The following is a 20,458-nucleotide window of genomic DNA, read 5'->3' on the forward strand; positions in this document are numbered from 1 at the left end:
GTCAATTTGCTGCCATTTTACAACAAATGATTTAAAGAGTTCATGCTCAAGCTACAGATTCTGTAAGCAGCTTGCAAAGAATTCGCCAGAACAAAGTTAGAATAAACTGAATGAAGTTTTAATTTATTTAAATAGCACAATGTTTTTAGGTGGTTACTTGCTGCTATGAATCAGGTTAATTCCAGTTTACGTATTTTCTACCATTCATTTCTATTTTTGTTTTTAAATCAATTTTAGCATTTTGCAAGCCATCCTTTATGTCGTGGACAGAAAACTTCTAAAATATACCATGACTATTTTCTCCCTTACACATTTTTAGCCACAGTATCAGATAATATCACATTTCCCACTTTGAAAATCCCCACCATCAAACAATGATTTATGCTAAACTAAACTATAATTGTTCACCATTACTATTATTCACTGTGTTAAGATCCGTTTAAGTTAATACAGTCTTTAGACACCTTTCTTATTTATTTATTTTTTGCTTGCTTTGACTCATGTTTATTTATCCATGATAAATGCTACATTCCATACTCAGTTTTGGCAATACATCTACTTTCAATTTGTGTAAAATATTTTCACAATGTATTATTCAAAGTTCTATAAAATCTTAACCTCTTTTTTCTTTTATTTTAGCCCGAACGTATTTGGAAAACACTTCTATCACAGACAGAATATATTTATACTCTTATGGCCCCTTTAATATGCTTACAAATTGACTACATCTTCGTAACAACTGAAGCTCAATATGAACTACATTAACCCTTTTGGGAGGCTTGCTTGCTTCCATAAATGATTGATAATTTGTACTTGGATACCATTTGATACGGCTACTTTTGCAAGTAGAATTGGTGTACTTGATTTATAGAAGCAATGTCGTCTGTAATCATAACACAGTGGCTGGTGTTGACTCACCAAAATACTTATGTAGTTTTGTGTCCTTCAGGTCCATTATCAATCAAGTATGTTTTATAAGTAATATCTCTCAAGTACTGGCGTTAAAGTTAGTACGGATTTTCAGATCTATGTGGCTCCTGGTTGTATTTAAAAGCTTGTTCATCAGGTAACGACATTGCTCGTGCAGATAATAGCTTCCTAACTTTAATGTAGAAATGAAACCTGTATACTGATTTTACCAACTCTGTCAAATGCCAATACGATATTCTGCATACAGCTTTTGCCACCAATACTGCCTTGCTTACTTGATTGTGCCAACAGTATATATCACTATATTGTCAACTCTGATCAATTTTAATAAGTTTTTATCATAAATGTTTATTGGTTCATGTGTGGAACGTAGTGTGTTGTTTTACTAGGTTGTTATCTCTTATATATTTATGTAATATCTCTGTTGACAGGAAAGTTATATTGAATTGCGTGAGAGTGATAACGAGAACGAGCACTGCATGAAAATGTCTTAAATCTGAATTCTAATAAATCGTTTGTTAGAAATGTTTGTACATCAACTAAATCACTAGTTTTATATGCTGTAATTCTTTTTAAGTAAATATTTTACTTGCTTTACGATGACCACTGTGTCTGGTCGTGCCTAAACACTTTTGCCTGATCATGGGTATCATGTTAGTATGTTTCTTACGAGTGGTTTTCGATGGTGAAAAATGCGATGGCGGAGGCATAGAAAAAAAAATTCTCGTTTTGTGGTTTTGTTCATTATGGTCTAAGCATTTTATTTAAGTTTTAGGTTTTCAGACCAAAATTAATAGTTCGTCAACATCAGTCGTTATTCGTACTTAAAGCATAACAAAGTTAATGAATTTTTGTTAAATGTAGTAATATAGTTTCATTTTTTTGTGAATATACAACGTATCTACACTTAAAACGTAACAGATCAATGTTAGAACGTTATGAATCGAACTGGCATCCCAAGATTCATATATCTTTCGTATTTATAATGCACTATATTACTTAAGTCACGGAAATCTACAAAGCTATGTATGTATGCAGACAGATACATATATAGATAAATGCGAAGATAAATAAGTAAATAGGTAGGTTTAAAAAAAAAAATTTTACAATTTTATTCTAGAAGTACAAGTACGCCATTTTTCAATTCATCGTCTTTAATTAATCGCATTATGTTTGCAAAATATAAATACAATCGTGTTATAACATACAGGAACTGTACTAGTAAAATGACTATTAGTAAAACGCAGGACACATATATACTTTATTCTAACATCTGTGTTCAGAGTTAGCAGCTATTTTAAAATATTATCCATTCTCCCGTGGGCATATTTTATTTCTGCTTCCATTCTCTTTCATCTGCGTAACCTTGATGTCATCTGCAGAAATATATTGTTGTTCAAGTTGCTCAAACAAATGTCTTCAAATTTAGACACAAGATTCCGCATTGATGTCCCAAGACTATATTCGGTTTCAGCACAGTTCCAGTGCACATACTGTATCGGGCTTTTGTATGTCAGAATTAAAATGTTAACGTTAGTTACTAAAACGCATGTATGAAGGCTTCGTTTATCAGCGAAACATCATCGTAAGCTCCAAACAAAATATTTATTCTCGAGCCTTTCGTCGTTAAAAGGTCAACATAGATCATCATTTGCGGTGAAAATGTGAATACTCTACCCTTTTTATATAATAAAATCTTGATGTGTTTATGCGTGTGTTTGCTTTTATCGGATAAATTTGTATGCCAGAATTGTCCTTTGCACGCAGTGGAAACTTCATTATTTCAAAATTTTCATGCAGTTTTATTTCTTCAGAATAACAAATAACAAAAAAGACTAGTGTGTTATTCGTGTAATTTTTGTCATTGTACTTGTTGTTGCTGTCGATGATATTATACCATTTTTATTTCAGGTTTCTGAAAGATCTTCTTAATAATTATATTTTTTGTATATACGTTTACCTACTCTACCTTCTGTACATTTGATACTTTTGATGCGTTTCTGCATTCTGACCATTTCACTTACGCTTCAAACATCCATCTCCTAGTTTAAATTATTTCTGGTTATTACCAAATTACATGCTTATAACTAAAATCGATCATGAATAATAGCCTAACGTCCCGTGTAGTTTTTAAGCTGAAACCATCTTGGCACCATCTAGCTGGATAGAGAGATAGAGACAGACAGAAAGACAGACAGACAGACTCACTCGCCGCTTGTACTTTCTGGTCCTCTTCCACTGACAATATGATTTCATTCAATTCTGTATCCACATTCTTCATGTCCCTTATTTTACTCAGAGCTTTCCTTGCTTGATCATCGCGGTTCCTGCTGACAAGCCATCGTGGACTCTCTGGCAGGAAAATAAATCCAATGAACTGAATGACGCTGGGAACTCCTGCCAAACCAAGCATGTATCTGGGGAAAATTAAAAGTAAAAATTTTCCAAGAACGAAACCAGATATATATTAATTAACTAACTGGAAGATTACCGAATGTCTCGAACAAATACAACACGAGTTTTGGTTTTGTATAAGGCGTCTTCCCCCGCTTGTTTGCTTTGACCTCTACCCAAAAGATTTTGCTTCATGGATAGGTCCTTGTGTGTATGAGCTTCCACAGGACACGCATCAGTGTTGGATGACGTGCATTTTCTCTATTCATGTCAGTTAAATTATGTGCATGTTTATTAGGTGAGGATCTCAATAGTTTTGAAGTTATTACCTAGGGGCTAAGCCCCTTGTGGATAAGGACCGACTGACTCTGAAGCCAACGTTAGTTGCACGTATAAATTTGCCTTTTCATGCCCGGTAATTATATATATGGTTACAGGGCGGGGATTTGGAGAGTTTACGTGGTATGACCCACGTGATAAACCCGTATGAATTTAAGATGGACCTTAAGGCAGATTTCTGATGAATATATAAATTCGTACTTACATGCCCTGTACATGTATATGTTGTTACAGAGTGGGGATCGTAATAATATATATGTTATGAACCAGGGTCTAACTTCGTGGTGGCAAGGAAAGACCCCAAAGTATCACCGTGAAGTCCCAGTCTGACGTGTGATGACACTTGGGTCACTGACCTTATGTGCCAATTATCAGATATACGAGACAAACAATTCAGAAGTCACTTGACATTAATGTAAAATCATACCAACCGTCATAGCCAAACCAGCAGTGACGAACTAAATAAATCCATTAGTGCTGGCGCAGTCAGCACCCGTAGGGCCTTATGTGTTAAGTTTTAAGTGTGCATGAGGAGTTCTAGGACATTACAACATTTTATAATATCAGTATTACAATTGTATTACAACATTATGCACTCTGTTTAATGTCAGTATTACAGTTGTATTACAATATTACAACATTGTATAATGTCAGTATTACAATTGTATTACAACATTATGCACTCTGTTTAATGTCAGTATTACAGTTGTATTACAATATTACAACATTGTATAATGTCAGTATTATAATTGTATGAGAACGAATTTCTGGGATAGTTATGAAATAAGAAATGTGCATGCAAAGGAGAGCTAAAGAAAGAGTACATGAAAGCAAAACAAAAAATGGAACTTTGTAAGACATAACAAAAGCAAGCTAAAATATCGTAGCTCCTCACATTCATAAGAACGAACTGATCAACAGTAATATCACGATATCACAAACAACTTTCCTGCAGGGGATTGTAGGAGATTGTTATGTATTGAACTCAAAACTATAGAGAAATTACATATTGAAGGTTTTTCTTTTTTTATTAGTATTACTTTATTTTTTATTTGGTAACATTTTTTTATTGTGAGGAGAAAGAAAATTTAAATTGTAGGAACATATAATTAATATTATTTTCAACTTATATGTGAAACAAAAATCTTGATACCTTGTAAGTCATTAGTTTTGTTGGTTTCTTGTGATGAAATGTATCTCAGCAAAATACAAAAGTATTTTGTTTCTATTTCCTTTTTTGGATGATCACTATGATCTTTTTCTTTGTATTTCTCATAAACTAGCTTTCAGTTAATACGTATAACACACGACAGAGTTTTACCTCCATCCGTTTTCTTTGTCAGTACTAAAAAGTCCGGCTACAATACTAGAAACGAGGATACCAATAGTAATAAACAACTGGTTCACGGTCACCAACCGTCCTCGGATGTTGCTAGGCGCCGCCTCGGCTACGTAAACCGGAATGGTCATGGACGCAAATCCTAGAAAATGAAAGCAACATTTACAATTCAACATTCAAGAGATGTTAGGACTTTGCAATTTTGCTATATACCAGATAAAAACTGGTCACGTTTTAGTTTTATTTTTACATTTTTATCATTACTATTATTATTACCCTTATTTTTGCTGTTGCTTTTGAAAATTATTATTTAAACGACTTAAATTTTTTTCGCTAATTCTAATTTCTATCTCAGCTTATCGTGCATTATAGTATGGAACTCACCCTCACATAATCTTGCATATATATATATATATATATATATATATATATATATATATATATATATATATATATATATATATATATATATATATATATATATATATATATATATATATATATCTGTGTGTGTGTGTGTGTGTGTGTGTGTGTGTGTGTGTGTGTGTGTACAAATAATACTATTATACAGGTTAGAGAATAATGGGTCATTTTGCCCTGTTTCAGAAACTGCTCCAGTGGCCTAGCGGTTAGGGCGTCCGCCTCGGAAGCGGGAGGTCGTGGGTTCGAACCCCGGCCAATCATACCAAAGACTTACAGGGACCCCGAGTGGCCGAGTGCTCTAAAGCGCTCACCGTTACGGATCACTGCCATCTCACCTCTGTCTGCGTCGGTTCGAGTCTCAGATTCGGCTAATGTGGTTATGTGAGAAAGCTTGCCAGTAGCTTCTCGTGGGTCGGTGGTTCTTTCCGGGGTTTTTCCGGGTTCTTCCTCCACCATTAATACTGGCCGCCATGTATAGCCTATCTTGTGCTGAAAAATGGCGTTAAACCCTACAACAACAACAACAACAACCAAAGACTTACAAAAATGATACTAACAGTTGCATTGCTTGGCGCTCAGCATTAAGAGATTAGATTTAGGACTGGTCGGCCTTGTGTCAACGATAATGTGACTGGGTGGGACATCATGCTACATGTCTGCGGCATGATGCCCAGTGTTAGACATCACTATAAACTGTCACACTGCAGACATCGTAGCGATATGATTGAAACATTGTTAAAGTTACGTTAAAAGTCCTAATCACACACACACACACACACACACACACACACACACCCTCTGTTTCAGGAAATTTGCTTAAAAGCAAAGCCGTACTGAAGCAGAAAACTAGTCTAGCCATCTCGTAGCCATCTAGTAGCAAATAAGAGTAAAGGGTTATTTGGTGTAATGGAGATGTACTGGATGATAAAGATGTACCAGCATTATTGAGGTTTATTGTACACTTTAAAAACTATTGTCATACATAAACGTCATCTTTTCAGATTGCTTGGTTCTATACTTGAGTTTTAGTCCGGATAAAATGAAATATTTAAGTAAATGACATTAAATAATTTCCCACATTAGAAAATCACATCGACTTCTAGATTACTATTTTTGTAATGCTGGTCATTGTCAACAAAAAGTGAATTAGAATGCATTTGGACTTAGGTTGTAGCAATTAAAACTTGCATTAAATAAAACTATTTATTTTAGATAAAACTGGTAACTTTTTAAAAGTATTTAAACAATATGATCATAAATTATGAAAGGTCAAATCCCTATTAAGCCCAATTATTGGAAGGAGCGCCTTAAACGAGCGCCTTAACTCATTGGCTTGGACACGGGTCATATACTATTGTGTGTCACTGGATAAGGCACTTTACTCAAAATGCCACCGCTAAATAACCTAATTTTATTGATGTGCTGTAAAACACCAAACCAGACCAAATCATGGACTTTTTTAAAACCAAAAACACCCCATGCATTCAAATTTTATAATTCTTCTATGATGTCCATGTTTTCGTATTTCCATCAACAAATTATTTAAGTAAAATCTATTGGAAATAATATGATCTAAATCAGCTGAATATGATAAAGTGCACCATTTCTACATCTTTTAAACATACTTTCAGTTACTAAAATAACAGAGAATAATCGACCCACCACGACCTGGACATTTCAAGATGTTGCAACGTTAAATATGTATTTAAACAGGCAATGGTCACATTCCTAGCAACAATCTATAACAAGATGTGGCAGACAGGAGAATGGCCCACCCATGAAAGCAATCTTTGGTCGTTGTGCTCCACAAGAAAGTTAAACCTACAACTATGTCAAAATCGCAGAACTATCAATCTGATCAGCCACCCAAGCAAAGTCATGCAATGCTTAGCAGACTAAAGCCTCAAGCTGAGAAAAGTATTGCTGAAGAGCAGGCAGGATTCCGAGCAGGAAGGAGCTCCAAAAAACTAATCTTCAATCTCAAACTCCTTTACCTGAAATACCCTCAGCATCAGCAAAATCTATACCATGTTGCGAGCAAGTAACAGAAAAGAGTGAAAAGACAACAAGCTTTATAAAATTTAACAAATAGTTTATTTCCCTCGAACACAAAGTGAAAATGAGAAGAAAAAAAACTTATGTTATTGGGCATATAATCCCAAAAGAATCCAAGAATTACAGACACAAATCCTAGTATTTCAAGTCCTAAATAAAACTCACTACAAGTCCCAAAGAAATCCAAAACAAAAGGCAATGATGTGTCTGTTTTAGATTATAGAGTTTTGATATGTCCACATTCTTTTGTTTAATCAAAGTAATATAATTCAAGGTTTGAATTCTGAAAAATTACAGTGAATGTTTCTATCCAAGAATTTTATCAGAACAATTTTGTATTTCCAGAGAAAATAATCAATTGAATTCAATACTTTGAAGAAAATTAAATTCAATACAACTGGTCACAACATAACACAACTTGAAAGTGCTAGATGTTAAAGCACGAATGACAAAGTCCTCACAATTACAAGATTATATAGTTATCTACTTGACCTCAGGTCACAATTAGCATTTTCTATAAATAAATAAAAATTACCTAGTGGAAAATAACCTTCTAGAATGGTCCTGATGTTTAGAAAATCAAAACCATAACCTGGATTACACTCAGGGAATTCCAAAATTTAGACCCAAATAAGCATATTTATTTCTTCTATTAATAATGATCCTGAGATTAAGCCCATACACAGAGAATAAGTTAGCTATGTATTAGTTGTTTACACAAAATAAAATAAAAAGTCAATCAGGTCAAGCAGAAATGCACTTAGTTTTGGACAAGGTTAAGTACAGCATACACTATTACATTACAATAGCATGTAATGAAATATAAAAAATGTTTAAACTAACAAACAAAAAAAACAGCAATTAAATGAAATATACATAACAAGCATGTCTATATAGATTTGAAGGAGGCCTTTGGCATGTGTCATTATTGGCATCTGTGAAAAAGAATAACATCAGCTCAAACCTGGTGAGGGTTGTTGAACACGTTTATGACAAAGTCAGCAGTGCTGTCATCATCAATGTCAGCAGAGGAGATAGGTTACGAACAACATTTTTAGTCAGACAGGGATGCATACTGTCACCTACACTCTTCAACAGCTGTTGGAAAGGATCATGCATGACGCCTCCGAAAACGACGAGAGCACTGTCAGCATTGAAGGAAGAACAAAAACCAACCTTTGCTTCGCAAATGATATTGATTGTTTAGCAGGAGATGAACAAGAACTAGCTGACTTGGTTGAGCGCCTCAACACAACCTCCACATCACACGGTATGGAGATTAGCGCCGAAAAATCAAACTGATGACAAGCATCACAAAGGCATCAGTACAGAAATAAAAGTCAGTGAACAGAAGCTAGAGACCAATTTTTCCTAGTAAAATATGATTCCTCGAATATACTTATCCAATCATAATACCTTAGGATAGCTACAACTACCTCGCAAATCCAGCCCTCCCAGATACTACTTTAATCTAAAGGGAGCAAAAACTTGTCTGCCGATCTATGTGGCGGTAGGACAGAGTGATCTCCCCTTAGATATAAAAGTTGGCGGCAGAATCTGGTTGTTGTTGTTGTTCTAGGGTTTAACGCCATTTTTCAGCACAAGATAGGTTATACATAGCAGCCAGTATAACAGGTGCAGGAAGAACCCTGGAAAACCCAGGGAAGAACCACCGACCCACGAGAAGCTACTGGCAGGCTTTCCCACGTACCCACGCTAGCCGAGTCTTGGACTCGAACCCACGCAGACAGAGGTGAGATGGCAGCGATCTGGAAAGGTGAGCTCTTTAGACCACTCGCACACTAGTGGCCCCGGCAAAGTCTAAGAACCTCTCAGTTACTATTAGAGTGGATGGCGCGCTCTCTATGGATGTAACTGCAGAGAGGCTGTGAGGGTGTATGCATATTATGACTAGGTAAGTATTCTCGAAGAAACATATTTTACTAGTAAAAATGGTTTCTAATTTAAATACGTTACCCAGTCATGATACCTTAGGAGAATAGGTAATAGTTGGAGGGTGGTATATCTCCTTAGAACGGAGATACCACCTCCGGTCCCCTAAGGTATGTGAAACACCTTCTAGGTAACCAGAATGGAGTGGACTCCATCTGTTGGGGCGCGGCTTCAGACATGGAAAAATCTCAATCACCACCACAAATCCAGCGGACTACGTGAAGCCTCGTCTTAAGAAGCTGTCGATCGACGTGAAATAGTGACCTGTTGAGCTGCAGCTATATTTTCTACGAGATCGAATTGGGCTCTTTGGGATGACAGGTCCCAGAAATAAAACCTAGAGAATGATGACGGTTAGAGAACAGTTCCATTTGAATGATAGGCTGTTTTAACTGCTCAATCAATGTGAACCGAAATGCGTAATACTTTCATGTGAGCTGGGGTTATTTCTCTATATTCCGAGCGAATTACCCACCACTTAATCTAGGAAGAGGTAACCTGTGTTGATATTATCTCTCCAGAGGCATAGGAAGGGGTGTGGTCTCATTTGACATAACGAAACTGTTTTATTAAGATAGCACTTCAAAGCCGGAACTGGGTTTTGTTTGTATGTGGCCTTCAGCTGATGTGTCCAGACGAGTCAAAGTTTCATGACGAAAGTCTGGTTACATGCGGAAGGAAGCCGGTTCTTGGAGAGAATAAAATTATGACGTCATGAATAATACCGACCCGTCTTTTCAGAACCGGAGGTAAATCGGGTATGCTGATAGGGCATGTATTTCGCTAATTCTGCTTCCATCCGAGTTGTGGAATGAGGAAAAGGCGACAGGCTGATTCTCTTGCTTTCTTTGTCACTTTTGGAACCAGATATGTTAGAGGGTATGTGCATGCGTCCAGGTTGTTCCATGCTAGTGATAGAGCGTTGCTTGCCCAATATTTTGGGTCCGGGACTGGAGAGACAAAAGGTTGAGAGTTTGGTATTCCACCTTGTCGCAAATAGGTCCACCAACAGTCGGTCACATAGGGTACATATATGAGTGAAAATCGAGAGATAGAGAGACCGTTCCGTCTGTTTTAGTTGATTGTTCCGAGACAAATGATCTGCCCGTACGTTGAGGCGTCCAGAGAAGTAGCGAGCGTGTGGATTTGTTGTTGACAACACCACCCTTGAAAGACGCACACCATGACGCAAAGGTTTGGGGAATTGCTTCCCCCTTGTCGTTTGAGATAAGATACCACTGTAGAGTTGTCGTAAAGAATGAGAACTCCCTTGCCAATTAAATATTCCTGCCACCAGTGAAAGGCTTTCACGATGGCTGTCATCTCCCGAATATTGATATGAAGAAGGCGTTCCTGGGGAGATCATACACCGCTAGCTACCCTAAAGGATGGTAGTAAGTGAGCTCCACAGCCTTCCGTATTTGCTTCGGTACAGAATGTAATCTCGGGCGGTCGTACTTGCCGAGTTAAACCCGAGCCAATATTCCGAGCCAAGTTGAATGTCCCAATTCCGCAAATGGTGCCTCAAATGTGTGCAAATGGGGAGAGGTTGGTCCAGGGACAAAGTTTTGGCCTCCATTGGGACATAAGAATCAGTTGTAATTGACACATAAAAGGCGACCTATGACAATTAGGTCCACTGCCGCATTGAGCAAACCTAGTAAGCAAAGGAATTTCTGTGACGGGAAACGAACAATGACGCATGTGTACTGAACTCCATACATAGGTGAACAAATTGTTAAGATGGTACTAGGTCGGATTTTTCTTTATTGACGAGAAGCCTATTATGATAAGCGGTGTAAGAAGGTTATCATATAGTGTAGATATAACTCACATGCTGTTTCTGCAAGATGTGGTCCAGGAAACTTGATGCTGCCGTAGTAGAAATGGTCCAGTCATTCTTTACGATGTTGTAGGCTAATCACAGGAACGTCATGGAAGTCTTGTGCATAGGGACATAAAGGTATGCGTCATTTTAAGTCTACACTTATGGCGCAGTCTCCATTTTGGATGGAATTCCAAAAGGCACCGTTGTACTTTCATTGAGAAACAAGGGTTGTGAATGATTTGATTTAGGGCGCTTTGGTCGATGCCCGGAGCAAGAGTGCCGTTGCCTTTCGAACTAATAAAAGTCTGGGATAAAATCCCGGAGAAACGTTGGAACGAACGATAGGACCCTATTGGTGCTTTATTCGCTTCGGCTAGCGAGAATTGTGGGCATCGCTGAGTGGAGCTTCGATAAGACAGTTTTCAGAAGTTCGTGTCCTATACGTGGCCTTGATTAATTTTGTTGATTTCCCGTACTATCCTGGTATCGACGTTTTGGTTGCCGGGGGAGGGAAATTTGACTCCTTGGTGGCTTGGTTAAAGACTTCCTCAACCTAGCCGTTAAAAGTATGGTTAGAGGATAAATGCTGTGCTTTTAGCTTGGCCCATCTTCGCTAGCCAAGATTCCGATATGAAAACACTATCTACACCTTGGCGGATCGAACAAATATATTGGTGCTTTGTCCTAGCGACATTTTGTGGATTTCATGAGTTGCCTCCCTTAGTATATAATGTGTAGACAGGGTTATCACTTCCGAACCTTGGCTAGCGTAGATGAGCTTGGTCTTATGGTGGTTCTTCAGGAAAGTGCAGGCAGAGAGCACCGAGTATCGTTCTGCCAATTATAAATTCGTAGCTGTGGATACAGCATTGATCAAATTGTGTTTAGAGGCTCTGTTCAGTACTCTTTCCATTCTTGAGACCAATTCCCACGCATTCCCTGAGGTATTCGTTGTGAGAGAAGAGAAACTATGTTCTTCGTGTTGGAAGATAGCCAAAGAGACGAAGTCCAAGATCGAAGCCACAACAACGATATTGTATATTAGCTGCAGCGTGTCATCAAAGGTCATCCGATTCACACGTATGGAGTTGGGTTTGTCATCCCCAAAGACGGCGATATCACTGTCAACTGCTGAGATTTTCAAATGAAAAACTGGTATATGGCAAAGGTAGAACCTCTGACGAACGGATGATGAAGGCACGTCACAATATCAGAAATTCTCCATGACTGCGGAAGTAATTGAAGTTGGACGTTTCCGTTTCGTCACAAGATCAAGTGATACTGGAGATCTGGCTCAGGACGCTGATGGAATGGGAGGAGGAGGCCAGACATCCGGGAGTCAAAGGCGGAAAACATTAATGGAGGTTCGGAAGGCTCAATCTTTCCGTGACATAAGATAATCCAGAAGTGATGACATCACTGGAAAACAAACAATATTTTCTGATTGCATGAGGTGAGGCTAAGGTCTCATGTAATGCATGAGACTTATTGGCGATGAGTGACGAGGTCTGACGTTTACTAAACTCGTAGAACGCCCAGAATTAGAAACTAATGCTTCAAGACAGTCGCCTAGGAAAGAGTCTCTCCTCTGTTGAAGCATGATTAACTATTCTTGCCATCGTGTCTGCAAAACTCGGGTTCGACGTACTAGAAGCCCGGAATGTAAGTGATTGAGCCCGTAATATTGTTGCTTGGCCCTTCGTGATACTTAGTTTATGGCCTAGGCCTGTTGCAACAGAGATAGGCCATTTGTTCGGGTATGGAGATCGAAAGGATCATCAGTCTGGGATGGGTTATGGGATGTTTGATCACTGTAACATGTCCCCTTACGTCTGCTGAGTGAGAAGGAAATGAGCTATTTGTTTAGCTCTGTTCTTCGCTGTGACGGAAAAGGAATCAAGTCGAACCCCGAGGAGGCAAGATAGAGTGAGTGGCCAACCATGTTGGGTCTTGTAGTGGGGGCATAGGTGCTGAAGCTGTTTCAGGGATTGGAAATGTCCGGCGTTTCGTTGCTGAAGGGTTAGAGCTGATTATCTCTGTTGTAAGCTAGAAAATCTCACAGAGGAAAGTTCAGCATGCAGACTGGAGACGTCTTCGTCGCGAGATGTACGTTTTCGCGTTTTGCCCATAGATCCTATCTGTAAGACAAATAGAGCTAAACGTTTAAAACTGTATCCCCGCTCCTATCTTTTAGAAGACAATGTCGGTGCAGAGTTATATCTTAAATTGTTAAGCCAGAAATTGATAACAGTGTAATAAAGCAATGAAGCATACAGGTAAGTATAAACCTGTAGGCCTGCACATGAGATACTGAATACAGCGTGGCGCAGAGCTATACCAAATGATTGTTACCTGGACAAAGTGATAGCAGACCATCTCAATTAAAATACTAATTGTAGGGAAGGTCAATGGTGGCATGTAGAGTTAGAACAATTGAAGCATGGCGTTCCAATGCAAACGATGCCGTGGTAAAGGAAACTTACTCGTGTGTATTATAAATGACAGAATTATACATATATAATGAGTTTCTTAAGGGCATAACTATATGTACACATAAAAATTATTGTAGCAGAACTTACCTTGTGAAGTCATATTGTCTACCAGTGCAAGTGACTAAGTGCTCTATATATATGATGGAATGCTTATGCAGATAACATGACTCAAGTGTTGCCTATAGAAACATACACCCGTCAAAGTGAACCGTATATAGAAAGCTTACCTGTTCTTGTTGGACCAGGACGGAATGTACACAAGTGTATACATTACACGCCAAAACCTTTATATTAAAGGAAACTGAGGATCCGTTATAGATACGTACCAAGGAGGTGCGACACTATCCATTATGATGAAATTTCCTGTGGGGAAAAGGTCCACAGACAGCCTGTAGATTTAAAAGCATTGAGGTTGGCGCTCGTCCGCTACGAATGCATTAGAATAGAAACTCGCCGATATGTACCCGTTAGTAATGGAATTACACATACTTTAGGATTTTTTTTTATAAGGCGCTAGAGACTTGCACGTACAAAATAAGTATAGCCCGAACTGAATGTGAAGTATCTTAGACTCCCCGTACAAGTACCTAAATGTGTGACGACGACAAAGTGTTTGAAAATTGTAAAGGCAGAACTTTGCCGGCATAGGAAGAATTTTCTTTTTAAAGAAGGAATATACTTTCTTTAGAAGTCAGAAAACTCCTCCAACTTGAAATGGTATATCTTCGAAGTAGATTCTGGCTTTTGAGAGTACTCTCTTGACGACAGCGTGTTTCTTGGCACGGTCGGAAGTAGTAACTGGGTGGTTCTGAGACTTTGTCGTCAATTCGGATACCTAAGAGGAGATCACTCTACCAGACCGCCACATAGGTCAGCTGAAAAGGTTTAGCTCTCTTTAGCTTAAAGCAGTATCTGGGATGGCTGGATTTGCGAGGTAGTAGTAGTTCTCCTAAATTCTCCCAGACAACATCAGTAATAAGAAGTTTGAAATCAATATGGAAAGACACCAAAATTGCTCTTGATTCTAAAATAAAGCTCATGTGCTCTAATATCATATCAATCTTTCTGTATGCTTGTGAAACGTGGATGCTTACATCAGATCTTCAAAGCAGGATTCAAATCTTTGAAATGAGATGATATCGCAAGGGCTTGGGAATCTCATGCATTGGCCATGTAACCAATAAAGACGTTCGCAACATGATCCAATGAGCCATCGGACCCTACGGTGGAATGGTCATGCCATACGATCAACTAAACTAGCAAAAACAATCTTGCAACGCACAGTGAGAGGGTGCAGAAGAAGAGGCAGACACAAAAAGAGGTGGGAAGACAACATTAAAGAGTGGACATGCATGGGGTTTAGAGATTCGCTAAGGGCAGTGGAGAACATGAAAAGATAGAGAAATGGTTGCGAAATCATCTGTGGTGCCCCAACGACCTCTTGGATTGCGGGATTGATGATGATGATGATGATGAAAATGATGATGATGATGATGAAATATGCAACTTGATTGAGAATTATTATTATTATTATTATCTAAACATTCCATTAGTCGTTGCTGTCATGCGTTTACATAATAAGATGTAACGTATAATAATAATAATAATAATAATAATAATAATGAAAAATGAATCCACAGCAGTCAGCATTCCTTGCGTTGATACTAACTGGAGCCAGGCATAAAACATGGAACTGATCGAGGTGAAGAGCAAACGCAGTGCCACTGTACTTTCCAAAGCCAAAACAATTTTGCCCTTCCTCGACTTCTTTACAAAAATATGTGTAATCTGAGTAGACGTTTGGAACCAGAATTGACAGGTGCTAAATGTTTCCAATATATGTTCAATATATTTAATCCATGTTTAAGGAAACTGCACATGTTTGGGGCTTTGCGTCACTTAATTCAACAGTGTACGATACTAGTCTAATGGACTTGGACGGAACACCAATTTCAAGGATCGTATCTCTGATCTCGTTTCGATAAATATCATCCCATTACCTCTAGGTTTTCATTCGTACTTGAAATTAGTTTCATTGCAAGAAAACCGATAAATACGTGATACGTTATATTTCCTACTTAGTTATCATTTCTATAAATGTTTGCTTGTGCAATTTTGCGATTGAATTATCCTGTTCGATTGCATGATTCACCATAATAACACCACCCTTGATAACTTTTATCTTTAATCCTACCAATTGACCGATCGTGACAGAGTATTTCAAGAAAACGTAAAAGGAAACCTCAGATCTAATAATAACAATTAGAACTGATCTGATGGATTGATTATTTGTTCATCTGTGTCCACAAGATGCAGCTGTAGGAGGTTTCTTTGTAGTGGGATGCTAAGCCCCAAAACACTAGAGAGTGGCAATCGCACGTCAGCGTAAATCACCAGTTTTAGTTATATTGGACTCGAGTTTAGCGATCAAATGATCTTATATGTCGTTTATAAAAGGTAATAATAATAATAACAACACCAATAATAACAATCTTTAGTTATCCAGGGTAATATAATTAGCATACATGTAATTTACATTATGGCCCTATAATTAAAACAAATCTTCAATAAATATACGTGTAATTAGTAAAATCTACACGGTTAACATCGACTGCGTAAATAAAACATATAGCCAAAGTTATTTCAAATTATACAAGGATGATATATTGTTATCACAGTGAATTTGATCGCATCTATCGTTTAAAATCTTAAGTGGTCATAAAAACAGGATTTCTCACTAAAATATTTATATATTTATAATTTTCATAAAAGCGGAAATATTAGATGCTTGCATCATGTCATGCTGAAAGATATTCCACAAAAATGCACCGACGTTGGCAAAGAATTTCTTAAAATACTCTATTCCAAATTATGGTACATATGAATTATTGTTTTCACTCGACAGTGTGTACTCTTTGTATTAACGTTCCTAACAAACTGAAAATTATTAAGACACTCTGGCGCTAAATTAATCATGACCGTGATAGTAGTGTTATAAATTTCGAGCATGCGCATTTGGTTATAGCGCCCTGTTTTAAGGAATTCTTAGATTTTTTTTATTCCTTGCCTGATTATTGGAATTCGGTCCAATAGAAATATTCCTTTGCCCGAAATAATTAGCCAATTACTGAGAGCAAACGTTATGTATTAAAGTGTTAGTGAGTTTCCTTGATGCCATGGTTCACTAGTAGTGAATTCAGTTCCAAACCGAATGAGTGTCCCTGAAGAACAAAGTCCCTACTAAAATCTAGTGGTGTACATTGGTGGTGTGACTGCAGTGGCAGTATTTACGGTAGGAAACCGGTAAATTACACAATGGAATCAATAAGAAGGGACTCGGCAGGTACCATTTATATTGACATGGTGGCAAATGTGATGCATTTGTACTGGCGAAATGTGCCTGAAAACCGTAGTTTCACTGGCCTAAGGTGGCGTAGTTAAAATAGTTCCCTGTTTAAAGAATAGTTGTATAGTTTCTACGGCATGAACTGCTCGCGGTACGAAAACCTAGGGAAGAGAAACCATGCAGATGTGCGGTTGATATATATTTGGCAGGTTGTGAAATATGTGGTCTTGCATTGATTAGAGTAAAAATTTATGTATAGAACGGACAAGTCGGGCTTTCTAATTTACAACAGAAGTTGTATGGAAGTCTTAGGAAATTTGGGGTAAACATATGACTTCTAGCAAGAATAGAACAAGGTTTAACATCACTTAGTCAAGCAAAGACCCCTGGCTTGTAACAGTAGGAATAGATTTTCTGAAAATAATATAATCCATAATTGGCATCCATTTAATGGTATTGAAAAGACATGCTGGAGATGTTAAAATGTCTTGAACATTTAAAATTACATTGGCTGATGTTATCAGTACATCGGTTGTATATTGATAAAAACTAAATTTTCTCATTTGAAGATGCGAACTACTCGGTGTTTATCACTCCAGAGTCTCTAATTTCAATTATCAATATAACCCTGCAGTATTAGTGGTTTTATGTTTTAGAAAAATTCGTGTAATAAAACAATAAAAATACTCTCAACATTTATAGTAATTTTGTGTTAAATAAGTCGGAAATTAATTATTTTAATTTTAAAATTTTAATTTGAACGAAGATAAAGTCCGTTTGACAATGTTTTCTACATTATTCTGAAAATTATTTTGTATCACCATCTTACATTTAGTAATATATAGTAATGTATAGATCCTACTAAGATCCTAAGAAATGTCTCAAAGTTTTGTCGCATTTCCTTCTAAAACTGCTGATTGCCTTTAAAAAGATTCCACGCATCTATCGCAGTCACTCTTATAAAAGAACCCCCAACGAGTTCATTATCGAGTCGAACGTATATCCTTTTGTATGCTTAGAAATAATGTGAGCGTTATAAATTTATTACATACTTTTTTAACAATTTCAGTACCTTTGTTAGGGCATATGGCCATAGAGTAATTAGTAAGAATGTCCTACACAGAATCGAGTTTTGATTGGAATGTCTTTTCGTAACATCTCCGATATGTTAATGTTTACCTGGGCATAACAAAAGATAAAGGATACAAAGCCTGTATTGAAATGTTGGGAAGATACCAAGGTAGTACGACCTAGCTCGTTTTCAAGTGTACTTAGATTGTGATGTCAGAATTCATATGTTGTCAAATGCTGAATGTAAATCGTCTTGGAGGTTCAAATATAGGTTAACAATTTGAAGAAAAAAATGAATGTCGTGTCGCGATTTGCGAAAGACACAGAACAATCCGGGTGGTCTAAAGCGCTCGCTTTTGCAAATCACTGACATCTCACTTCTGTCCGCTTGGGTTCCAGCCTCGGCCTCTTCACGCGTATGTGTAAAATCTTGTCAGTAGCTTCACGTAAGTCAGTGGTTCTTCCCAGGTTTTATATGGGTTCTTCCTCCACCAGATATATTGGCCGCCATGTATAGACTATCATGTGACGAAAATGGCAAAACCACAAAACCACACACTTAACACCACCCCACCCCCCTCTCATTACACGAGAAATCTGTAATAGCTCGTAAGTACGTTTTACAAGTTCATCCTAATTACTTGGGAAATATAACAAGCAAAATTCTTCTTCAGTAATCACCTGCAAGTGCTTGTATAAGTAAACACACACACACACACACACACACACACTACCTAGATAAAGCTTATAATCACTTGTTCTTGTTGACTTATATTAGACGCCATTTCTCGGCGCAAGATGGGCTATATGTGGCGTCCAGTATAATCGCTGGAGGACGTCTGTGTGTGTGATTTGGATTTTTAACGTAGTTTTAACAATGTTCATGTCATATTGCTAAGATATCTGCAGTGTGGCAGTTTATAGTGATGTCTAACACTGGGTCATCATGCCGCAGACATGTAGCATGATGTACCACCCAGTCACATTATCCTGACACCAAGCCGACCAGTCCTAACACTAACCTCTTAATGCTGAGTGCCAAGCGAGGTAACTGTTGGTACCAGTTTGAAAAGTCTTTGGTATGACTCTTGCGGAGTTTCGACGCCGCGACCTCCCGCATCCGAGGCGGACGCTATAACCACTAGGCGGTTTAATTGGTGGAAGAAGAAACTGGTAAATTCCCGGTAAGAACCATCGAGCCTCGCGAAGCTACAGGCAGCCTTCTCAGATACACACATTGGCTAACATGAGACTCGAATTCACATGGTCAGACGTGATGTACTGGTCTGTAAGTTATGTCCAAAAATTGCACAATGCATAGACCATGATCTGCCGTTTCATTATATGCAGGCATATAAGGATATACGCAACTTCTTAGAAGTAAACAGTGGTACAAACAGCATAGAACTTCATCTGCTGGGGCATTTTGGACCCGATTTGTAAGTTAGTATATACGGCAAGTTTTTAAATTATAACTGTACACGGGGCGGTCGTAAGGGGTGGACGATAAGGGCGAACCCAGGGCAACAAACTCTTGATGGAGCGCCATTTTAATTGGAATCGGATAACTGTTTCGAACTACTAAGCCAGATTCCTAATTATGGGCATATTCTGATACAGTCCCAATCATGTGCATGGATTTATTAAAATATACCTATTCACGTCCCGCCAGGCGTAGACCGATGCACTGAATCGGATGGAGTGTCACAATATACCAGAATATAGTGCAAGATCCACCAACTCCCACCCTTCCTGATCAACATATGGGTAAACTGGAAAGTTCAAACATACAGAGAGATTAAATATCTAAGTGTGTACCGATCGAGTTTCCCATCAATATATACCACTTCAAATAGCTATATCACTAGAGTTCACATCCTTATATCTGGCGAATAACACAATGGTCAATATTTAACAAGTAGGCAGGGAAAGAGATAAGTACCTTGTGATTTGGTTACGATTTTATGTGCACTTTAAAAAATGTTTTGTATATATTTTCCTGCAAACCTAATGGATGGACTCAGTTATATATATCCCTGTATGGCAAAATTGGTTTTCTATTCCCATTAGGAACCTAATTTATTGCTTCTGGTTCTACGATGTTCTATGCAGCATGATTGAGAATATCGTCACAGCACGAAACCCTTACCCCTTTCGTCAAAACAGTAAGAATAAATAGTGTTACGGTACAGGTTAGAGAATGTTAACTTCGTCCTCCACGGAGATTTGAACCCAGGTCTGCGAGTTACTGTACCCATCGCCTTGCTTGCCCGCATGAACCCCTATAC

At 37.9% G+C, this 20,458-nt stretch overlaps 1 protein-coding gene across 1 annotated transcript in view; it reads right to left on the reverse strand.

Moving 5' to 3' along the window:
* The window catches only part of LOC149787952 (proton myo-inositol cotransporter-like), a 55,899-nt gene that overhangs the window by 22,146 nt on the left and 13,295 nt on the right, over positions 1 to 20,458 (reverse strand). The window contains exons 2-3 of the mRNA XM_089974216.1: positions 4,985 to 5,144; positions 3,139 to 3,347 (exon numbers count right to left, since the gene is read on the reverse strand). Of these exons, the coding sequence (XP_089830342.1) occupies positions 3,139 to 3,347; positions 4,985 to 5,144 (369 nt within the window). The remainder of the gene's footprint in view (positions 1 to 3,138; positions 3,348 to 4,984; positions 5,145 to 20,458) is intronic.

Source organism: Sinohyriopsis cumingii, chromosome 11 (genome assembly GCF_028554795.1).
Source record: "Sinohyriopsis cumingii isolate HCF-2022 chromosome 11, ASM2855479v2, whole genome shotgun sequence".
In the NCBI taxonomy this organism is placed as follows: domain Eukaryota; kingdom Metazoa; phylum Mollusca; class Bivalvia; order Unionida; family Unionidae; genus Sinohyriopsis; species Sinohyriopsis cumingii.